Here is a 23,341-nt window from a genome sequence, read left to right as displayed (position 1 = left end):
TAAAGTTGTTACGAAAGACTGTCACTGGAGACTCCTTCCTATAATGCTAATCCTCATAAAAACTTCACCATATCAACAATTAATCCGTTTATATGGAGTATCCGCCATACAAGTTCCTGTGTTCCTTGTTACTATAGAAACAATAATATAAGTAATAACAGAGCAATTATTATTAATATTATAAACTCATTATAAATATTATTATTATTATAAACTCTGTAGCCGAAACTACTGTCCCAGTCATGCTGTTATTTCATTTCATTTATTGTTCTTTTAGTGCCATGAGAGCATCAATGGCTATTCTCATGGCAAGATCAATGTAGGTAAAACAGGATATTCTGTAAATTCTTACAGTGTCATGCTATTATAGAAAATTAATCAACACCTTCTGACTAATCAGATTTGAGACTTCAAGGATGCTGTGGTATAAAACATATTCAATCATAATAATATAATTCAATATAATTCAGAGGTGCTGTAAAGAACAGTAAGGTGGTAATAAATCCAGAGACATGAATATGCAGGTGACCCAAAGTTCCTAATTCCTTTGGGTGTCCATAATATGTTTACCAAGTTGTGTAGCCTAACTAGTTAACAGTCATATGCTGTGATAATGAGGCATGGGGAATCTCTCCACAGCACAGTGTGAAGTACAGATAGCCACTTGGAGGAGGGTCAGGAAAGAGCAACCCTACAGGATGTGGACAGCAGCATATATAAGCACTGCAGCAATGTGCTCACATGGCACAAATGTAATTGAGAAGCATTTGCTAAGGCTTCAACTTCATAGTGATATTCATAGTGATTCTTCTTGGCTGATAAACATTTTTTGGCAGAGATGTACAACAACAATTACACTCGGCCCAAGGTGGCACTGAAGGCTCAGGACATTCGCAGATCGAAGGGAAAAGGATGTGGTTATTACCTACGCATCATCTTCTTCTTCTCTTCACTGATACAGTCTCTGATCATCGTGAGCCTGGTGCTCTTCTTAGTGTACGGACAGCCAGAGAAGAGTGCTGACGAGAAGAGGGTGGAGGAGCTGGAGCAGAGTTTCAACAAGCTCTCGTTGGACAACACCAAGCTGAGGAAGGAGAAAGCTGACCTCACTGCCGCACTTAAGACCAAGACGGCAGAGAAGGACGCAGCTGATAAAAAAGTGGTGAAACTTACAGCAGAGTTGGATGCTGCCAAAGGAAATAACACAAAACTTTTGCAAACACTAGTAAGTCTTCTTTCATTTTGGCTTACAGTACAGTATTGCGTCTTACATTTTGGGAATGTTCAGTCACCACTGCACAAGCAGAAGGATGAGACAGAATTAAGTTAAGTGAATTTGAGTGATCATTAAAATCTGTTTGATTTTTTTTTAACCACAGGCTAGTTGTAATGCAAATAAGATGCCTCTACTTCGGAATATAGCCCCATGTCCAGCAAACGGTGCTACAAGTGGTAAGTTTTGACGACTGATTTCAATTCTATTGCATTAAGAATATATTGTGGGCTCAACTTAGCTCAAGTAGCACTGTATCTGAAATCCTAACCCTTCACTTTTCAGAACACATAAGAACCTTACAGACTCTCTTGGACCAGCAGAAGTCTCTGTATGTAATTCTCCAGACCAATTTCAGTCAAACGGTGCAAAACCTGAAGTTCGACTTAGACAGTGCGATAAAAGATAAAAATAAGCACGAGATTGCCATGATAAAACTGAAACAAGAAAAGGACGACCTGACTTCTGAACTTCAACTGTACAAAAAGAAGTGCAAGGAAGACTTTGTGATGTCGCTGAAGGGCATCCAGGATGTCACGACTGCTTTCCTCACCAAGATTGACAACCTCTTCCCTGACACTTTTACTTTCCATCTTACTTGTTCAAAGCAACAAGAACAAATGCAGAAGATCCATGCAAACTGCACAAACCTTTCCCGGCAAGTAGAAGACAAGTTCCAGAACTACCTGAACTCAGTTGGCGACAAAGTCTCAACCCTTCAGGCACAGAGCAGCCGACTGGAAGTTGAAAACAAACGCGTAACTTCTGAAATTCAGAAGTGCAGCCAGAGTCGTGCTGAGGAAGCCGAGCAGTGCACAAAGCGTCTTCAGGAGGCCCAGCAAATGACGGACAGACTGGTGGAGCCACTGCTGAACGACAAGAAACAACTGCTCCAGGAAAAGCAGCTGCTGCAAGCTACATGTTTACCAAAGGTAAGAAAGCCTTGAGCAGAAAAGAAAATTGTTTTGCAGGTCTTTCCTATTTCATTTAGCTGTTGTAGACATTAGATCCAAAAACAATGTCCATTGGCTACACCACAGGTCCAGCAGTCATAACTTTATTAAACTTTTCAAATGACTACAAGCCTTCTCAGGCATTTTTCCTTTTTTAGTCATCTGACTTTAGTTCATCAAAAGCTTAATAAATTGTCATCACTTGGTTTGCAGCCCCCTATGCCAAAACCGAATGGACTGGATTCTCACATGATTTTCGGACAGCAGAGTCGGACAGGACAGATGAGTTTCCCTGGATCATACACTGCAGTCCAAAGCAGGCCAGGCAGCAGTCAACCACCAAAGGTAGATGGCTAGAGGTTTTCTTGTTGTTGCTGTCTATAATTTATAAAACTTCCACAAAGCACTAAAATAATAGTTACAAAAATGGCCCCCCCTGTCTTGAAGACTCACCAATGGCAGAAAAATTTCCGACCTTTACAAAGAACCCAAGACTCCATAAATGCTAACTAAAGATCTTTAATTTAAAGCAATTAAAGATTTTTCTTTGTTAAATAACAACACATTTAAAAAAAGGCAGTTTATTAATAGTCTTGGATTATGTTAAGTATCCGCCATACAAATGCCTGTGAATGAGTTGTTTCTATAGAAACAACCACATCAACATTACAGCCAGAACTACTGTTAGAGCTGTTCTGTTATTGAAAAATTCACACATAACTTATATATATTTGATTGAGATTTAAGGGTTCGAATTGCACAGAATAATCAAAATGTCTTTTAATCATGCCTTTTTATCTCTTGCACAGACCAGGTGAGGCGTGAGGAGCGAGTGACACAAAGTATACCTGGTCTCCAGTCCAGTCTCAGAAGAACAGCTCAAAATTTGTGATTTTGAGGTTCTAACTTTCATGAGCTTAAGGTGAACTGCAAAAGTATTTGAACTGTAGGCATTAATAATACCTGTGACTGTGACAGTATTAATCGGTTGTAAAAACTCAGTTGTACATGAATGTATTGTCAGTTCTTAAACAACTGCATGTCAAACATGACGGTAACTATTTTGTGAAAAATAATAAAATAATAATTTTTAAAAATGTATAGTCTCTCAGGGAAGTGTGGAAATGGCCATGACTACTTTTTAAATCAGGCCAAATAAACTTCACTGTGAACTTTACAAAAGAATGTTAAATTAATAGCAAGCTTTATTTGTCAATTAAACTGTTTAATAATTACTGTTGTTAACAATGCAAGCTTACCATTTAGCCTTACATATCCTGCAAAGGCTGGGGTAAAGGCAATCTAAACAGGAGCCAATTACACATGTTGTACTGTACATATTTTCTTGATATTAAAATATTTAAATTTGTATTTTACTGTATTTGTTTAAAGCATATATATGTATATATACATATACACACTGTATATACATCTTCAGTTCTTCTTGTTTATTTTCTAAACAGTGTGACTTTGTAAATACTATCAATTACTGTTAATTGAATACAACTGATAAAATAATAATCACAATTATTTTATTACAGAATCATAAAAATATTTGTCTAATTTTGATTTGTCAGTGACCTGCAACTATATAAAATATTATAGAATTTTCTCTGTTCTTGTTATAATTGCCCTATAATCACTTCAGTTAATCACACACAAACTAATACAGGGTGTAATTTTCCAATGACTGACTATCTAAAACAGTTTTTATTTTACATCCAGAAATCATGATATGTGGTCATAATCATGTCTCATGTCTCACCAGAAAATACAAGCATTAAAGACCAAAATTCTATGCAGCAGTTATGCAGAAATTATTCACCCTCTAGGGGTTATTTCTCTTTTTGCTGTGTTGCAATTTAAGTATATCAGAATGGGATTTTTATTTTCTGCTCCTTTTGAAGTGACTCTCAACAGAAATCAAATGAAATAAATTATTTACATGACCTCCGAATTATTTACATTAATAAATCTAAACACTGCTTTATTGATAATTATTCACCCCCCAGAGTTAATACTTAATTCATTTAAATGAATACTTCGTTCATTTGAGTTGGCCTGGATATGTCTCTATGAGCTTCACACATTTTGATTTTGGCATTTTCTTCCATTCCTCAATGTAACTTTTCTCCAACTCTCCTAAATTAGATGGAGAATGTTGATGGACAGCAATTTTTAGGTCATGCCACAGATTTTCAATTGGATTTAAGTATGGGCTTTGACTTTGCCTTTTGAAGTCCAAAGTGATTTCACAAGGAACAGATAAAAATGCCATTCTAATATACTTAAATTTCATGTTGCAATACAGCAAAAAGAAAAATAATCACTAGGGGTGAATACATTCTGGAGGCAATGTATCTAAATCTGAATCATGAAATGCACAATTTTGCATAATACTGCAATTAGTCACTTTAATTGCTCATTGCTTATTGCTCAGCATGATTATAGACAATATCCGAATCATTTTTATGTGAAAGTTTTAAGATTTTAAAAGAATCTTGCTATACCATTACTTTTTGCATTTCTACTTAGCTAAAGATGGACGCCACCCAAAATACCCCATAACCTCAAGAAACTCTGTACAATTACTCAAGTACACCACAGTTACTCGCCTGACTTTATATATATATATATATATATATATATATATATATATATATACACACACACACATATATGCGTGTGTGTGTGTGTGTATGTATGTATTTATATATAGGCTTGTTGTTAGTAACTATATTTATGTAACCTTAAACATCATTCTTAAGGAAGGCGGATGTCAAAGCACAACTCATTCTTCATCCTAACACTTGGGTCTCGGTGCTATTCTAAGGACCATCTGTTTTATGAATTGAAGTACAGTACATACTTTGCTTGCAGAAACGGCATGGTGTGATTTGTGAGACCTTCTAACCTCTGTAAAGTCCTGCAAAGGGCTGAACACAGCATGACGTGATTGGGATGAATAGTAGGAAAAGGTGAGGGTACAGTGTGCTGCCTTAAGCGCCTTTCTAACATGCACAAGGCAATGCCATCAGAGAGGTGAAGAGTTCAACAAAGGAGCATAAATATTTAAATGAAGGTCAGATTGACAGGAGAACAAAGACCTGTGGGAGCCCCCATTAAGCTGTTTGCTTCCTTTACAGCCAAAAGATCATCCACAATGTTCGCTTGGATCAAAAAGGCACACCTAGCATTTTAATTTAACCCCTAAAATACCAAAAAAAAATTCATAGCCTAAGGTGAAAAAATAAACTATTATGATAAATACTTAGAACTTATACAATGTAAAAATAACATTAGGTTTTTTTTTGTTGCTGTATCATTTTCATTGTTAACTTGGACATTATTATTATTATTATTATTATTATTATTATTATTATTATGGGGATTACTATGCATTTTCAAAATCACGTTTGCCATAATTCACGTTAACATTTGAGTCCTGTGTACAAGTATGCTTAACATTAATCCTATTTTGCATATCTTGTGTCTGACTCTATGTATGTTTATCATGTTTACAAAACGATTACACATAAACAGCTTACTTGTGGTATTCACCACTTCAAATGTCTGCATTTTTTTTAATAACTCCCACTTCATGAGTTGTGACAGTGTTGATATTGCACAATATGGCAGTACCCATCAAAGTTGGATTTGTACTCGATGCCGAGTGCAACTACAGTGATATTTTGGTCATACGGAGTCTTTTATTTTTTATATATTAGTAATTTACCAGCACACTGAGGCAAATGTTGATATTCACAACTGTTTTGTCTAATTGTTTGTATGAAACACGTGCTAGCTACCTAAATCCCAAGCCCAGCGTCCATATTTCTCAGTTGCTTAGCAACAGTGTAACAGTGTTCCTTCTCGACCACTTGAGCAGCATATAAATATGTTCACCTTCCTCTCTAACAAATACAAATTCACAAGTTCTATTTGAAAACACCATGATAGCACTGATTATTTTGGGATTATTTTTAAATAATTTCATTTGCTATTATCAGTGAAATCTTACAAAAAGGCTGGATTCATCTTCTTTTAAACAAAAAATTACATCACATGTACTGCTTTAAAGAATTTGAACCACATAACAGCGTGTGGTGTATAAAAAGTGGTTTAAAATGGTCAGTTAACATTCATCAGACAGAAGGACTGTGAACAGTGTTATATTTATTTCCCAATGCAAAAATCTCTAAAAATCACATCCAAGATCTCTTCAGTGTCAACCTTGCCAGTGATTCTACCCAAGCAGCTAAGGCCTAAGCGCAGTCCCTCTGCTGCCAGCGCCAGGTCCACGTCTCTGTACTTATGATATTGACTCAAAGCCTCAACGCTCTTTTGCAGGTTAGTCCGATGGCGGGTCTGAGTTAGACTTGGGCTGCCGACCAGCGGATCTGCACACCTTGGAAGAAAAAGAGCAAAGGGAGGGAATTAATTGAATTTGTTAGTGAAGATTTATACTTTTGTTTTGTAGAAACTGCATTACACTGAACTGAAATTTTATACCATGGCTAGAATTTGTGCACAAGTTTTAAATTCAATTTTATAATAATCCAGTATAGAAAACTCAGTTCAGTTCAAAAATTCAGTTTTTGGCAGCACAATCCATTTTATATTCTGCTCTTCAAATTCAGATTCACATTTTCAAAATATTACATTAATACCTGAAATGGCAAAGATCAAATCTGTGTTCGAATCTAGTGTTTTTAAAATATGAACCTGAATTTAAAATGGATTGTGCTGCCAAAAACCTGTTTGAACTTTCTATACCTGATTATTATAAAACTGAATTCGAATTTTTGCACACAAATTCAAGCCATGGAATAAAATTTCAATATGATGTAATTCAACTACAAATGCAAATTCAACTTCATTTACAAATTCAAATAAAGGCAGAATAATTTACATTTGTAAATTTAAAATTCAGATTGTAGTGGCACCTTGTTCATTCCAAAAGAGTGAATCAGTGTTTTATTTTACAGTGTTTAGTTACATTAAGTGAATTTAAGTGAAATATACTGAGTTATGTATTAATAATACATAATTCATTATGAATTATTGCATTATGTCATTATGAACATACATTATGAAGTTTCCACCATAACCAAGGTTAACCTGACATTTAAATATTTTTAAATGTTTTCATTCGGTTATCTTATGTGTATTTTCAAATCTGCATAAAATACAGGAACACAAACCTCACAATGTTTCACTTACATTGTCTTAACTCTCTCCTGCAACAGTTTCAAGAAATCAGCCAGTCCTTCTCTGGTACTGCATGACAGAATACTGACTGGAGCCACAGTGAACGCATCACTGAGGGCTCTCTGGATGATGCTAATGTGTTCATTAGACAGGAGGTCACTTTTGTTAAGGATCAGGAGACATTGCTGCATGTGATCCTGCTCCGTCTCTTTTGGCAGCACATTGCTGAGGTAGTCATTCAGGAAACCTGGCACCATCTGAGGCTCCTGAGGAAGCTGTGTCGAGTCGATGACCACCAGTGTCAGATCCGCCACTTCCACCCTACAGACAACAAAAAAAAAAAGCTTATTCTTTTGAAAACATTTCTGCCTTGTCAATTATGGTTTCTACTTATGACCTGACCAGTATGACAACTTTATCACCAATAAGATACCAGTTTTAAGATCTTAAAGATCTTAGATCCAGAAGTTCTTTACACAGTCAAAAACTGAGCAGTTGCCAATAGTTTTTCAATATTTATAATTTTAAAAGAAATTAATGATGTGAACATATAAAACTGACCTCTCGTGCAAAAACGTGTAGTGGGGACTGCTGAATGGTACACCTGCTACAACTGTGGTGTCAAGTTCGAATCGTGAAAAGGCCACAAACATCCAAAAGCATATAATCAGATTTGACTATTTTAAAGATCAGTACATATGCAGGAAATGTTTTCCATATTCACACTGGTGTTCACTTCTGGGAAAACCATTACGATTATAGAAATCACCTGTGTGCTGTTCATAGCTCACGGTTGCCAGTTTTTTTACGGATTGATAAAGGGGATCACGTTTTTTTCTGTCGTCAACTGTAATAAATGTCCTACAAAAGCTGCTTAGGGAGGAGGTTTTATGGCTGCTATTAGGAGTTGCAAAAGATATTTCTTATTCCATATTTCTTATTCCATATTTCTTGTGTGTACTCACATTGCCTTAAACATTAATTCAAGGTTAAAATGCTACAACAAATGGTTAATCAGTGGTGCTGGATGACATACTGCTCCTCGCTGAAGTGGACACTGCACAACAAAACACGTTCAAGGTCGGAAGTGCAAATGACTAAGAGAGACCATTATTCTTCGGGCCCGTAAGCACATCTTGTACACGCTGTCTGAGCAGAGCTTAAATGAAAACTCCACCCTGGAACACGTTAAATGTGTTTATAATAAAATATCTGTGATGTGCTTAGCGATTCTGCTACTAATTTGTTGGTTGATGGTGTATTTGTGTTACTCCCTTAATGGTTGTGTGCCAGACTGACGTCGCTAGCAAAGTTACAATGGCGTTTAATAAATAAATTTTAAAAAAATCAATGATGTCAAACATAAGGGATAACTGTCAGGTTTTTCTGTTAGCCCCTATAAGCAAAGATTTTCCAGCAATGTTCAAAGTCATATTAATGAGAAATCCAAAGTAGAAGTAGAAGAAACAACAAAAATTGGACTCAAAGTTCCAAAATGCAATGTAGTTATACGACACAGTTGCGCTGAGTTGGGGATGTGGACGGCAGCCAGCTCAATTTACCAGATGATAATCATAATGGCTTTGTTGGAGAACGACAGTATCATGGAAGCTAAAACTTTGGAAGTTGATCTGTTTGAGTAGAGCGTATAGATGAGGAGGTGAGAGAACTAACTGAAGGACTAAAGTGCTGCTGCATCGCTGTCTTCAGGCAGAGAAGCAAGGGCTAATTTCCACTGCTGTGTAGTTGAATGGCCTTTTAGGTATTGTAGAAAAGTGTTAACCAAAGTGAAAATAGACCAACATGTCGATGAAAGAAGTATAAGTCAAAAAAGACAACTCAATTTCATTATAAAATAAATCTTGGACACCACTGAAGATCATATATTAATTATAAGTAGATTTTTTCCTATAAGTTTATAGTTCATCTTGATGTCTGAATACCAGTGTGTGTAATTCTGTTAAACCCTACATGAACTCTTCAGTGTGTGCTTCAATATGTCCCAATAAATAGTTTGTTGGTTGTTCACAATAGCAATGAAGACAGTTCTTCTACAGAGCATTTAAAGAGAGTTATCAGTGCGTTCATGGTGTGAATTCCACTAATACCACTAAGTGTGTAGAACCTCGATATCAACCGATTTCATCAGCTAGTCAAAATACGTGCATCATAAAACAGGTAAATGTACTGCATAAACGTGATTTCGTTAGATTAGAGACAAATAACGCTACAATCTCTACCCCTGTGTCTCAGCCTAACGTCTCACTGTATGAAACACTTTTTCTGCAATGTTTTTATGTAAAAGTGCAATTATGTTTTCCCCTCTGCCAATGCTACAAAATATAAACAGGAAACCAGCTGTCTAATATCTGTGTATGAATATAAACAACAATGTGTATCTGTGCTCTCATCTGTTTTTTTTTTTTTAGATAAATATTAAAGCTATATATTTATTACATAAACACTGCATAACCTGTACATCTATACAATCTAAAAAAGGCAGAGCACAGGAAATATACCTGAGGTGAAATTTAAAATCATTGTTTACACTTGCACTAAGGAAAAGGCAAAGAGTTTGTTTCCTTCCACCGGGCATTTTAAAAAAATGTGTCACATCTATAAAATGTCAGTGCGTTTAAATTTGACATAGTGTTGTTTATATTATTCGCCATTTTCCCACAAGCTGTTCTTACTTTTTCAGGGCACGGTGGACGCCCTCTCTCTCCACGCAGTCATTCGTCTCCCTCAAACCTGCCGTGTCACTCAACAGGACCGGAAAACCTCCGATGTCCAGTGGCGTCTCCACAACGTCTCTGGTGGTCCCTGCTATAGGAGACACAATAGCTGCAGGACGTTGGCCTGTGGTAAAACACACACACATAAAAACACTTAAGGAGAATACTCAGAGTTTTCATATATGAAGTTCTTATATACAGTGCCTATAAAAAGTATTCACCCCCTTTGATGTTTTACCCTTTTATTGATTTTATTTATCAATCATGGTCAATATAATTTGGCTTTTTTGACAAAAAAAATTACAGAAAAAACTCTTTAATGTCAAAGTGAACACAGGTTTCTACAAAGTAATGTCAATTAAATAAAAACATGTAATGTGAAATAAGTGATTGCATAAATATTCACCCCATTCAAGTCAGTATTTAGTAGATACACCTTCGGCTGCAATCACAACACTGAGTCTGTGTGGATAGGCCTCAATCAGGCTTGAACATCTGGACACTGCAATTTTACTCCAATTTTTTCCAATTTTACTCAATTTTTTCTTTGCAAAACTGCTCAAGCTCTGTCAGGTTGCGCGGGGAGCGGGTGTGAACAGCCCTTTTCAAGTCCAGCCACAAATTCTCTATTGGATTGAGGTCTGGACTTTGACTCAGCCACTCCAGAACATTCACCTTGTTGTCTTTAAACCATTTCTGTGTAGCTTTCGCTCTATGCTTCGGGTCATTGTCTTGCTGGAAAATAAATCGTCTCCCAAGCCATAGTTGTCTTGCAGACTGAATAAGATTATCCTCCAGGACTTCCCTATATTTTGCCACATTCATTTTACCCTCTACCTTTACAAGCCTTCCAGGGCCGGCTGCCGAGAAGCATCCCCACAGCATGATGCTGCCACCACCGTGCTTCACAGTGGGGATGGTGTGTTTGTGGTCATGCGCAGTGTTTGGTGTCCGCCAAACATAGCGTCTTGTCTGATGGCCAAAAAGCACCATTTTGGTCTCATCAGCCCAAAGAACTTTCTTCCACTTGACCATGGAGTCTCCCACATGCCTTCTGGCGAACTCTAGTTGAGATTTAATATGAGTTTTCTTCAACAGTGGCTTTCTCTTTGCCACTCTCCCATAAAGCTTTGACTGGTGAAAAACCCGGGCAACAGTTGTTGTATGCACAGTCTCTCCCATCTCAGCTGCTGAAGCTTGTAACTCTTTCAGAGTAGTCATAGGAGTCTTGGTGGCCTCTCTCACTAGTCTCCTTCTTGCACGGTCACTCGGTTTGTGAGGACGGTCTGATCTAGGCAGATTTAGACATGTGCCATATTCCTTCCATTTCTTGATGATGGATTTAACTGAACTCTGGGGGATGTTCAGTGCCTTGGAAATTTTTTTGTATCCATCCCCCTGACTTATACTTTTCAGTAACCTTTTCGCTGAGTTGCTTGGAGTGTTCTTTTGTCTTCATGGTGTAATGGTAGCCAGGAATACTGATTAACCAATGACTGGACCTTCCAGACACAGGTGTCTTTATACTACAGTCACTTGAGACACATGCACTGCACTCAGGTGATCCCCATTTCACTAATTGTGAGACTACTAGCAGCAATTGCCTGGACCTCTATTGAATTAGGTCAGTCATTTTAAAGGGGCTGAATATTTATGCAATCACTTATTTCACATTACATATTTTTATTTAATTGACATTTGTCAATTTGTAGAAACCTGTTTTCACTTTGACAATAAACAGTTTTTTTTGTATTTTTTTTTTTGTCATAAAAGCCAAAATTATATTGACCATGACTGATTTATAAAATCAATAAAAGGGTAAAACATCCAAGGGGGTGAATACTTTTTATAGACACTGTACAGTGTATATGTGAGTGTGTGATTGTAGATGTATATATCTTAATGTTTTTGTTTGTTTCTGTACAGTTTATTGAAAGGAATCGAGTTTGAGGAGGAAAAGTAACACAAACCCCCTTATTTTCAGTGAATAGCTTGTACAGTAATGGTGACGTCTTATTTTCTTAAACACTATGTCCCAGTATTAATGACAAAAACAAAAAGAACAAGCACTACAAGTCTGAGCTGGACTGGAAACAATAACAGGAATAAAACTGAGAACTAATGAATGCAGGTCACCCGGGGCAGGAAACCCAGAGATATCCACACGCCCTGTCCTGCACCCTCACTACTGTCACTACTGCCCTGTGGGCCAGAGATGGAAAACACCTCAGGCATTATCTACAGTGACTAGATAAGCTTCAAAACCCTATATAATTATCACCATTTATTCATTTCCTTCAGTGTTTTCAATTAATGCTAAAAAACTTGAACGATGTCATTTATTTTTCTTTTTGTTCCTCAGTTTACTTTCAGCAAATCTACAATGTTTACATAGTAGATCATAAAAACAGCAAATTTTAGAAAGGTTAAAAACCTTAAAATGCTCAAAATTACTTTCAGTAGCATATGTTCAGAAGCAACCATATACAAATATAATAAAATACCAGAACAGGCAAAGGAAGAGCTGCTAGAAATACACACTGCAGCATCCACTTTATTTTGCATGGATAAGCTGTTTTTGAGCTGCCCTTGCATTTTTCTAAACTCTGATACACTTTGTGAGCATCTCCTGCTCATTTACAGTGTTACAGAGGCAGAGGAAGGAGATGCGGTCTGAGTAGCTACTGCCTAGAGTTGTTATGTCTAGCGATATTTCAGACATCAATTTATCCTAATAAATCCTGAAAGGGAACTTAGACCTACTTAATAAAACAATTGCAGGATTTCACCTCTAGTCTGAGAACTGCCAGCCTGATATATAAGGAAACACGTTAATAAACAGATGATGCTTAACATTTCTCCAACACGTCACAACAGGACGTTCGTCTCAAGTACAGGCAGTGACTCGTTAATATATTCTACAATGTACCTTGTGACATTTCTGCCAAATGACTAATGGTTAACCTTTAGACAGTGTAGTGTGAGAACTGTTTCTTCATAGATGGAACAACTCACCGTTCAAAAGCAAATATCTCCAAAGTAGAAACACGGAAAAAGAAGATAGTGGTCTTCTGAATAGCATGGAGGGAATCTCTGCATAACTACCACCTGGCTCTTGTCTACAATTCTTAAATTCCCCCAGACCTTACGAGCGATCTGCAATGCACTGCACCGTCCTCTAATCATACACATCCTGCAGGCATAATCCAATAAAGTTTCCTTGCATTTAGTCCTCTGATCTTATTTGCTTCACCAACTTCAATTGTCATATATTTGGTAGGGTTTGAAAACATGTATAGTAGAAGCAGAACTTTATTCTACCAGCCCTGAAAATAATTATATTTTGTGAAATTATATATTAAACTCCAAAAGTTGTGACAGTAGTGACTACAATTCATAACTCATAAAGGACTGTTTTTGTAATTGAATTGATATGACGTGTTAATTTGCGGTACTCTTATAATGACTATGTTCGGAGCATAAACACGTTACCATTTAAATGAAACGCATTGTGGCTATTTTACAAAATTAAGCAAATACACCTGGAGTTGAAAAAGTGAAAGCACAGATAAAGTGTGAGATTTTTACTCTGTTAAAAGTGGAATTATCCAGCCATAAATGTACTCAGGTGAAAGTTTAAAAAAAAAAAAAAAAAAAAAGTTGCTCCTGTTAAATTTACTCAATGTTTTTAACTAATGTTTAAGGTATGTCATGTTTTCATGTAAAAACTAACTTTTATTATTTATTCAAAACTATGAGAAGATCATTTCCTATTTTAAAGCAACTACACTGTTTGCCTGAAAATATAACTGCTTGACATATGTATGACTGATGCTATTTACTTTTTCTAATAAATTAATCAAAAGTAAAATATCCTGTAATTAACCTAACTTTACCATTAACTAGAATTTAACTTGCTATCTAGCCATTTAAGTTAGCAGCTGGAATTGATGCTAGTCTAACCTGGCATTAGGAAAGACAAGAGGCTAACTTAGTTAAATATAGGCAGTTAATGTTAGCAAAAACTGCAGTCCAGTGGCTTATCCATATGACGATTAGATACTAAACGGAAATGATTGGATGCTAAACTTAATCCATTGGATTGATGTATAGCATAGGGAAATTCAAGAATTTTCCTCATGGGATCAATATCTCTCTATCTATCTATCTCATTGGCTGGAGGGAAGAAGAGACCTTAAAGAGTTAACGAGTACACTGAATGTCTTTAAAAAAAAATTTTTTTAAATTTCTTAATTACATTTTGGAAATGTAATTAGGAAAGCGTACAAGTATTCGATTTCAATAATACTCAAGTAAAGTATAAAAACATAATATTGCAATTAAGGAAACCAGGCGTTTCTGTACATCGATGCCACAGGCTTCTTCTTACACAGTAGATTGAAAAGGCTGCTCTTGCCCGCGTTGGTGGATCCTGCTATGACAACCTGTACACCACTGCGCAGCCGCTCGCCTCTCCGCTCATCAGAAAGATGCTTCTGTATGTCCACTTGCAGCTTGGATACTGCTGTGTCCACTGCATGGATAGAAATAAAAGCATTGCATGAGAAGATTAAACATCTAACTATGATAGTTTTAATGAGTTTGAACTATGGCAGGGGTTCCCAAACTAGGGGTCGCTTGATTTACAATTAGGGTCGCAGGAGAAACTCTTAATCTTCTCTTTTGCTTCATTCATTTATTTTACAAATAAATTAATATCAGAAAAATGGAAGACAGATTGTGTGTGTTGATATTTTGAAATGTTATTGGGAGTTACATTCAGACAAGTCACCTCTAAATTACTAGGATGTCTGTTACTTTAGTCTTTTTCACTATCCTGATACACTGTACTAGTGTAGTTCAGCAATACAAACTGACAAATTTCCCTGTCCTTCTACCTCCTTTAAATACAACTTGCACTGTGTCTCAAATTGCATACTTACAAATTATTCTAGACTGTGATTAAGTATTAACACTAAGTAGTGGCTGAATTTAAAAACCTCTCATGTAGTCCTCAAACCTACCAAAAGATCTGCTTTGTGTACCAGTCTTCTGGATTATCTAGAATATTAAATACTTTTTGCACAGAATTTTTCGATCTGAGTTGCAGCCTCTGACAATAATCACGATGATGGTGGAAATCACAATTTTACAGTTGGACTGAGAAACCTTTGACGGAAAGTTCGATGGAAAGGGATGGGATCTAAAGGGATGGGATCTAGTGAATGCCGCTTTTCAATCTTCTGGGTGTATACAAGATTCGCAGGCAAGCGAATGAACAATGCCTCTCACGTTACCGCTGCTTCTGCAAGCACACACAAAATCAGGCGTCAAGTATCAACCAGGTTTCTCTGCTTTGCATCACACCACCTCAGCGTGGTTTATTTTCCTAGAACAACACAACAGACTTGTAATTCAGTGCAAGGAACATTCCTTTGTGTTTTTACTCACTTACATTACACATATGCATGTTACTAACATAATAAAATGTTTAATTGTACTAGAGTCATGAATTATAAATCTAGAATTTTTTTTTTAATGTATTGTGGTCAAGGCTCTGGGTTGCAGAAAATTCATAAGGGACAATTGGGGTTGTTTGCCCAAAAAGTTTGGGAAACCCTGAATTATGGGGGATTTTTTTTTGCCTTTTTAAACAATTTCCTTCTCATATGGGTGTACCAGAATGTTTCATGGAATTGTTTGAAGTGGTTTGCAAAGAGAAAAAGACAAATACATTTATTGTTTCCTCAAAGTTCCTTAAGGTGTTTTTGGATAGTTAATGGTTCTTAGCTCCCTAAAGGGGTTCTACGCTCTTTGGGACAATTATATTTTGTTCATTTTAAAAAGATTATTTTAATGAGGAACACGTAAAGCAAGATAACTACAGTATAAGACTACTGTATAAGAATTTTGTAGGATGTGATTATATACGCCCAATCAAATATACACACACATGTGCTTTTTGAACAACCATTCCATAAAACCATAAATGGTTTTGAACTAACCATTTACTCCCCCTTTGCTGTTATAATAACCTCCACTGTTCTGGGAAGGCTTTCCACTAGATTTTGGAGCGTGGCCGTGGGGATTTCCTCATTCATCCACAGGATCATTAGTGACGCCAGGGCTGATGTCAGGTGAGGTCAGTCAGCATTCCAATTCAATTCAAGTTTATCTGTATAGTGCTTTTAACAATGAACATTTTCACAAAGCGGCTTTACAGAAATCTAGATGTAACATCTCAATTTCAATTCATCCAAAAGGTGTTCTCTGTTGCTGAGGTCAGGGCTCTGTGCAAGTTCTTCCACTCCAGCCTTGGCAAACCATGTCTTCAGAAATCATGCTTTGTGCACAGGCATGTCATGCTGGAACATTGTCATGCTGGAACATGTTTGGACCTCTTGGTTAATTTGAAGGGAAATTGTAATGCTACAGGATACAAAGACATCTATAGCAAGTGCTCTAGCAAGCAAAATCTCTTTCCAAATTCAAAGCCAGCTTCCATTTGCACTTCTAGCTACTGCCAGCCAAGCTGATGTCACTCAAAGGAAGGAGATGATCTGTGACACCCTTGTTCCTTGACGCACTACAAAGTCCCGAAATTCTCTTGAGAAGCACATCACAACACAAACACAATGTGTAAGTTCCTAATACAGATGCAGGGGAAATGAGAACAGGTACACTGAGCCCACAGCTATGATAGTTATTTTGTAATACAAAGCTGCATTGAGACATTCATTTGTCAAAGGAAACTGACATTTCAGCACTTGGACTCCAATAACATTTCCATACAGTGGTTGTGGAACAGACTCCCTGGTGCAAACAGGATGTTTCCCATTTTGTAGTGGGAAAATAAGTGTGATTTTTTTTTTTTTCAAGATTTGGAGACGCACCTTGATTTAAGACTCCATCCTCTATGAGCTCACCCTCACTGAAGTCAATGAAAGCCTCCACGTGTGCCAAACACTGCAATTAAACAAAAAATGTCTCATTATCCTTCAAAATAAAAAGGTGCATGTGTTATGCTTACTCTCAATTCCTTCAATTCATAAAATCCAACAGTTCATACAATTCTACCAATTCATAACACCAAATAAGACCTTTTTCCATGCAAATGAATAATAAATTAAAAGAATTCTTGAAGAGTTTTACTTTTACTTCTATTGGGGGTAGAATTCTGTTTCTATGCCTTGGTCATTGTGAGAGCAGAGAAAACTGACATACTGGCTTTAGCTAAAGCGCTGGATCAAATCCAAATGGTGGGATGTTTTGCAGACCTCCCAGGAAAGGTCGGGAAACACAAACAAAAAAAAAATAACATGACACAACCCCAAAACACAACCGTTGCCAACAACAGCACTGTTACTACTGCTGCTTATCACTGTAGCCTGACACCTATTTCTGGAATACAAGTTTTTCAACACACCACAAGCAACATAACTGAAAAACCGACACTGATTATTCTGTTCGGTTTGTACCAGTTCTCAACCAGAATGCCAGCAAAACAAAATTTAAATTAGATAACTGACATTGTAAGATATACAGTACTGTGCAAAAGTCTTAGGCATGCTATTTTTTTAGTACAAACTTTTTATTTTATGACTTCTACATTATTGATTCAGTACAAAAACAGTTTAGATTTCCAAACATTAGTTTTCCAGCACAAAATTAAATGTTACAGAAATATGTTTGTATGTCAGTAAAGAAAGCAGCATATTACATAAGAGACACTTTTCAGACAAAAAACATAATGAAGGCTGCTGGGTTTTACCGCAAAAATAAGAAGCAAGTGTGACAGTCAAAGTCTCCAGAAGAACTGTGGCTGCTTCTGCAAGATGCTCAGTAACACTTATAGCTCATTTCCTTATTAAACTGCACACACTGTACCCGAGACTACTATTTTTTTTAAAGTGAAGGATCATCACACCAGATATTGACTTTGTTTCATTTATTACTGTTTACTGCTCTTTACAGTATTTCTTTAAATGCAGAAACATTTAGTTTCATTATTTTTGAAGGCATCTTTGCTCTACAGCATTTCTTTGCATGTGCCTAGGACTTCTGCACAGTACCGTACACTATATGACCAAAAGTATGTGGAAACCTGACCATCGCACCCATATGTGTTTCTTCCTCAAACTGTTGCTACAAAGTTCGAAACACACAATTGTATTGTATGTCTTTGTATACTATAGCATTACCATTTCCCTTCACTGGAACTAAGAGGCCCAAACCTGTTCCAGCATGACAATGCCCCTGTGCACAAAGCAAGCTCCATGAAGACATGGTTTGCCAAGACTGGAGTGGAAGAACTTGAGTGTCCTGCACAGAGCCCTGACTTCAACCCCACTGAACACCTTTGGGATGAACTGAACCACCAAATACACCCCAGGCCTCCTTTCCCAACACCAGTTCCTGACCTCACTAATGCCCTTGTGGCTGAATGAACACAAATCCCCACAGCCATGCTTTAAAATCTAGTATAAAGCCTTCCCTGAAGAGTGGAGGTTATTATAACAGCAAAGTGGGAATAAATCTGCAGTGGGATGTTCATAAAGCACATATGGGTGTAATGGTCAGGTGTACACAAACATTCGACCATATAGTGTACCACTCTTTCATCTGTTTTATCAAAAGTACTTCTGAAAATTCACCATTGTCAATAGGTCTACAGCATTGGCATTGCTAACATGCAACACTATCTGAATGCAAATACAGTCTCTCGCTCTCTGTGGTCTGTTGTGTTCATTCATTTTTCAATTCAAAATTAAAACAAATAGAAAAATGTGCAATCAAGATGCTCAAAAACAATTTTGGGCTTTAAACAAATAAATATTACAAAGAGCTCCTGGATGACCCAGATGTGCCTGCTGCTTTACTGAGTATATTAAAGATAGCCATTAGTGTCTGAGATGAGTCACTTGGTCACTACATGCTTTTTAAAAATGCAAAAAAAATAAGTTTTTTTTAAAATGCAAATGAAGAAACAAAAATTTAATAAACATGGCAAACATGGTCCCCCTGCCTGCTGCTTTTTCTGATTATTGTCACATAACTCTAATCAAGGTACTAAAATATTTACTGCAACATCTTTTTCCATATTGCTCAGTATATAGCAAATCATTTATTAATTTTAAACCAGTCCACATAGCTTAATTAATTAATGACATGCACTAGTTCCTTTTACAGACTTGATGTTTTTTTCCCCCAAGTTGGTACAAAATCCAAAATTGTAACTATGAAATCTTTTCTATTTCATGTCTGGGGGACTGAATCGATGAACCAAACGGTCCAAAGCTTTACAATATTAAACTTCTGTTTAAAAAAATGCCCTTTAGGTGCCGAGTCTTGGTCAGAAAACCTACTTCTCAATGATACTATGACAATATTTTCAATCACCTAGATAGCAGCCCAAATAAAACCACTAATATCAAAAATGTGACTTAAGACTTGATTCAGTAAAACAATCTGCTTTTCTTTTGCATTCGCTGTCTTAGTAACTACTATAGTTACTATATAGTTACTGTTGTCTTAGTAACTTAGTAACTAAAAAAATATTCAGTAGTCAAATAGTGTTCAAATTCAAGACACATCTTAAAGACTTAAGAACAGCATCCATGTTCTTAGTCCCAAGTGTCCCCAGGCCATTATGTAATCTGCGAAGGCATCAATCAGTAAAGTTCCTTCAGGCTTTCCACTGGACCACTCTAAATGCGTGTTCTGGAGTTCTTACAAAAAACTTCTGTACGAGACCAGTGAGCCAGCCTGCCACTCAAGTCACTCAGGAACGTAACAGAGTCTGGCGTTCACCCATGACAGGATTTCCTGCCTCCTGAGCTGTACTCCTCACCTACTGAACAGTTCTGGATAAGATCCAAAATACAAACACAAACAGGCAGGAGACAAGCAGGGACGGACACACACACACACACACACACACACACAGGGAGAGAGAACCAGCTACTTTTGGAAAATACCCTGAAATTCTACAAACTGAATATCACGTCTCTGCAGCTCTTGGGCCAGGCTCACAGTGTCAGTACTAATAGCTTTGCATAATTTTAAAACTGCTATTTCTTTTTAAAAAATTATATTAAAAGTCATTTTAATGTGTCCACCTTCAAACACACGAGAACACTTGCATTCTCAATACTGATTGATATGCTATTAGAGACACTCAAAGTTTTAGTCCGACACCGCCACCTGTTGGAGTACTAAAATACCGGATCAATTATGAACAGCAAAATGCATCTTCATAAAACATAAAATAGTTCCAATTTTAAAATCTGACTGGCTGATCTGTATTCAAAGCTGTTGCACATTTGTGAACACATCACAATAATACGGAATAAATGCACAAGCCAATAAAGCTGTTACACTAGGGCCACTGTTTTGTCTATGGAGTGCCCTAATCTGAGATATTACTGATACTGAGGTTACAGACAAGTGCAAAAGTTTCTATCCCCATGGTTTCTGAATGGAAAAATAAACCTCTAGTTTACAATGTATGTACAAAACAGAGGGGGCAAAAAGAATTCCAAGAATAATTTTCCTTTGGCTGCTCCCATTAATGTTGTCCATGGCGGATCATTGATCCACATATTTGATTTAGTTTTTATGCCGGATGCCCTTCCTGATGCAACCCACCCCAATTTTATCAGGGCTTCAGACACGGGGAGTGCCTTGTGCAACCCCAGTGGCTGGGGTGTGTTCCCTGGCCGGGAATCGAACCCGGGCTGTGGCGGAGAGAGCACCGAGGCCTAACCACTGTCAAAAAATAATATACTAAACCACAGATATGGAAATATGCAGTATTGATGTAGCATTACTACTGTCTTTGTGTTTGAACAAGGATAATGACTTAGACCTACTATCGTAACTGACTCTGTTGTGCTGACTTTACAAACATTACATACATGCTTAAGCTGCTGACTCCAGTCATTGTAGAGGCGACCGAGGTCCCCTGCCATCTGCCGGAGTGCTTGTCTCCTCTGAGCTTCTGTCTCTGCATGGATCAAATCCCCCAACCCCTCTACTTCTGTCAAATCCAACTTTCCAGCATGGAACGCACGTCGGGTAAACTCACCTGCCTCGGCAGGCCGCAGTCCAGGCAGACTCCCTAAAGTGCAAATACAAAAAAAAATGGAGTTTAAAGATCAATGTTAATTTGAGACTTGCAATATGTCTGGAGTCAGAGGTTAAATATACAAAAGAACCCTAGGACCAAGCTGTTGTTGCCATCTTGTGGTTAACAATGTACACAGCACTCAGACTGCAGAAAAGCCCACACTTGTTCAGTGCTATACTTGAGTCATGCTACCAGTTCATTCATCACATTGCATTAAAACCCATTAATGTTTTATAAAAGACAACAGTCATACCAAGGGCTTGTAAAACACCACTGACAACAGCAGGTCCTCCATGTATGTGAAACTCAGCACTGTCCTCTCCAGTGAAACTGTGAGGGCCTGAAGGAAAACACAAAGTATATAATCATAGTGCTTAGAGTTGGTAAATTGGCTCTGATGAGTTAATGTTTTGATGACATTTACATAATGTAGCAAATAAGTTTGGCTAATATAATACAGGCCAATATTAATCCATGTCACAGGAAGCATTCATCAGTGTTTTAAATGCATATTTTATTTGCATAATTAATATTATGATTTTTGTCCAAATCATGCAGCCCTACTATGAGGTGCATGTCAAATCAAGGACAGTGCTAAAATGTCAAGTAACACTGGTTCATATACATTCATTCATTCATACAAATTGAATTTTAATTGCAAAAGTTTGCACACCCTTACTGCAAAATGATACAACAAACAAGACATTTAATGTGAGTTTTATGTTCCTTCATTGTAATGACCAACAAGTGGAACTCGAAGCCAGCAGTGTTGACGGGGACGCCTTCGCTGCCAACGAGTCTAATCCTTCTTGTTACTAATTTGTATGCCTCAAATACCTTTAAATTATACTTCATACAGGAAGAAAGCTATTGAAGAAAAACTAAACATGGCCTTTTAGGACAGCACAATGGTGCAGTGTGTAGCATTACCACCTCACAGCTCCAGTGTCCCTGTTTCAATCCTTAGCTCGGGTTACTGTAAGTGTGGAGTTTTACACAAATCGTCTCCGACTTCATAAAAAATATCGATAGGTGAAATGGCATCTCTATCTATCTGCCATAGGTGTGAAGGAGTGTGTACTGGTACTGGTATCCCTGGTATCCCATCCAATGTTCCTGGGATAGACTCCTGATCCATTTTGACCCTGATCAGGATAAAGCAGTTACTGAAGATGATCAAATGATTTATTTTATTTTTAGGGATTTTTTTTTCCTCTTCCAGTTTTTGGTACTGTCGTGTTTCCTCCATTCCTGATTTAAGGTTTTCAGTTTTGGTGTAATGGCGTGAAAACTTTAATACTTTTTACAGTTTACATATACCTCGCCACTTTCATGCAAATATAGATAAGATGATGATTTAAAAAAAAAAAAATCACAAACATGAAGCAAAGTAACTGCAACATTATATTTTGTCCATAACCTGCAGCAATACAGCAAAAGTGCTGTGTGGGCCCCCAGAGGATGAAGTCTGAAACCCACAAATCCCTGATCACGCACCTGGGAACCACAGGACAAGGCCCCGGTCCAGCAGCTCGTTAGATGTGGGGTGTGTGATGCTGCGGAGGAGCGCAGTGCGGGGGCTCAGTGCGCGCTTCAGGCCGGTCAGAGCGCGCAGAGCTCCGGCTGCATCTGGTCCGCTCACTCGCACCACGGCTACTCCACACCGACCTCGCCCAGAAGACAGCGCGAAGATCGTGTCCTCAAAGCCAGGGGCAGGACTGTTGCACAGAGGTCTAACAGGGCAAGCCTGACCAAAGACGACAGGACACCTGAGGTACACTCGTGGCCTAGGGAATTAAACATGTATATTCTTCATAAGGTTTATGAAAGGGTTCGTCATCCGGGGATTTTAACATGTCATAGGATGCCGATTGGACTTTTAATAAACACATACTATAAATCCAATCGACTTATCCGCATTATCTCACAAACCTTGTGACATATTTAAAGAGGGCAGTCCTCCAGCAGCCGGCAGGCGTCATGGTAGGCTTCTGCTACTGTGCTAGGGATGCTACTTCTTTAAGATTACAATATAACAATG

The 23,341-nt window shown here is 37.5% G+C and overlaps 3 protein-coding genes across 3 annotated transcripts in view; 2 read left to right on the top strand and 1 right to left on the bottom strand.

Annotated features, from left to right (window-relative positions):
• Positions 1-734: 734 nt before the first annotated feature.
• plvapb (plasmalemma vesicle associated protein b) lies at positions 735-3,602 on the top strand. The gene is made up of 5 exons (XM_026928794.3): positions 735-1,225; positions 1,380-1,452; positions 1,559-2,205; positions 2,440-2,571; positions 3,036-3,602. The coding sequence occupies exons 1-5, from the start codon at positions 839-841 to the stop codon at positions 3,042-3,044; spliced, it is 1,248 nt and encodes a 415-aa protein (XP_026784595.1). The 5' UTR covers positions 735-838; the 3' UTR covers positions 3,045-3,602.
• A 2,780-nt stretch (positions 3,603-6,382) lies between these two features.
• The window catches only part of gtpbp3 (GTP binding protein 3, mitochondrial), a 17,284-nt gene continuing 325 nt past the window's right edge, over positions 6,383-23,341 (bottom strand). The window contains exons 1-9 of the mRNA XM_034308632.2: positions 23,233-23,341; positions 22,798-23,087; positions 21,554-21,640; positions 21,089-21,291; positions 17,066-17,138; positions 14,563-14,706; positions 10,131-10,296; positions 7,450-7,758; positions 6,383-6,634 (exon numbers count right to left, since the gene is read on the bottom strand). The exon at positions 23,233-23,341 is cut by the window's right edge and continues 325 nt beyond it. Coding sequence (XP_034164523.1) covers positions 6,403-6,634; positions 7,450-7,758; positions 10,131-10,296; positions 14,563-14,706; positions 17,066-17,138; positions 21,089-21,291; positions 21,554-21,640; positions 22,798-23,087; positions 23,233-23,282 — 1,554 coding nt within the window. The 5' untranslated portion in view covers positions 23,283-23,341 and the 3' untranslated portion in view covers positions 6,383-6,402. The remainder of the gene's footprint in view (positions 6,635-7,449; positions 7,759-10,130; positions 10,297-14,562; positions 14,707-17,065; positions 17,139-21,088; positions 21,292-21,553; positions 21,641-22,797; positions 23,088-23,232) is intronic.
• Positions 22,954-23,341, top strand: part of ano8b (anoctamin 8b) — a 33,534-nt gene continuing 33,146 nt past the window's right edge. Inside the window, exon 1 of the mRNA XM_034308631.2 lies at positions 22,954-23,074. The gene's annotated coding sequence lies outside the window, so the exon portion shown is untranslated. The remainder of the gene's footprint in view (positions 23,075-23,341) is intronic.

This window comes from Pangasianodon hypophthalmus, chromosome 11 (genome assembly GCF_027358585.1).
Source record: "Pangasianodon hypophthalmus isolate fPanHyp1 chromosome 11, fPanHyp1.pri, whole genome shotgun sequence".
NCBI lineage: Eukaryota > Metazoa > Chordata > Actinopteri > Siluriformes > Pangasiidae > Pangasianodon > Pangasianodon hypophthalmus.
This window is presented reverse-complemented; position numbering and strand designations above follow the sequence as displayed.

Bases quoted from the DNA above. Each gene is read 5' to 3' on its own strand.
- plvapb (XM_026928794.3), top strand. From the start codon at position 839: ATGTACAACAACAATTACACTCGGCCCAAGGTGGCACTGAAGGCTCAG. The intron at 1,453-1,558 runs GTAAGTTTTGAC...TTCACTTTTCAG, and splicing joins AGCAAACGGTGCTACAAGTG to AACACATAAGAACCTTACAG. The intron at 2,206-2,439 runs GTAAGAAAGCCT...CTTGGTTTGCAG, and splicing joins AAGCTACATGTTTACCAAAG to CCCCCTATGCCAAAACCGAA.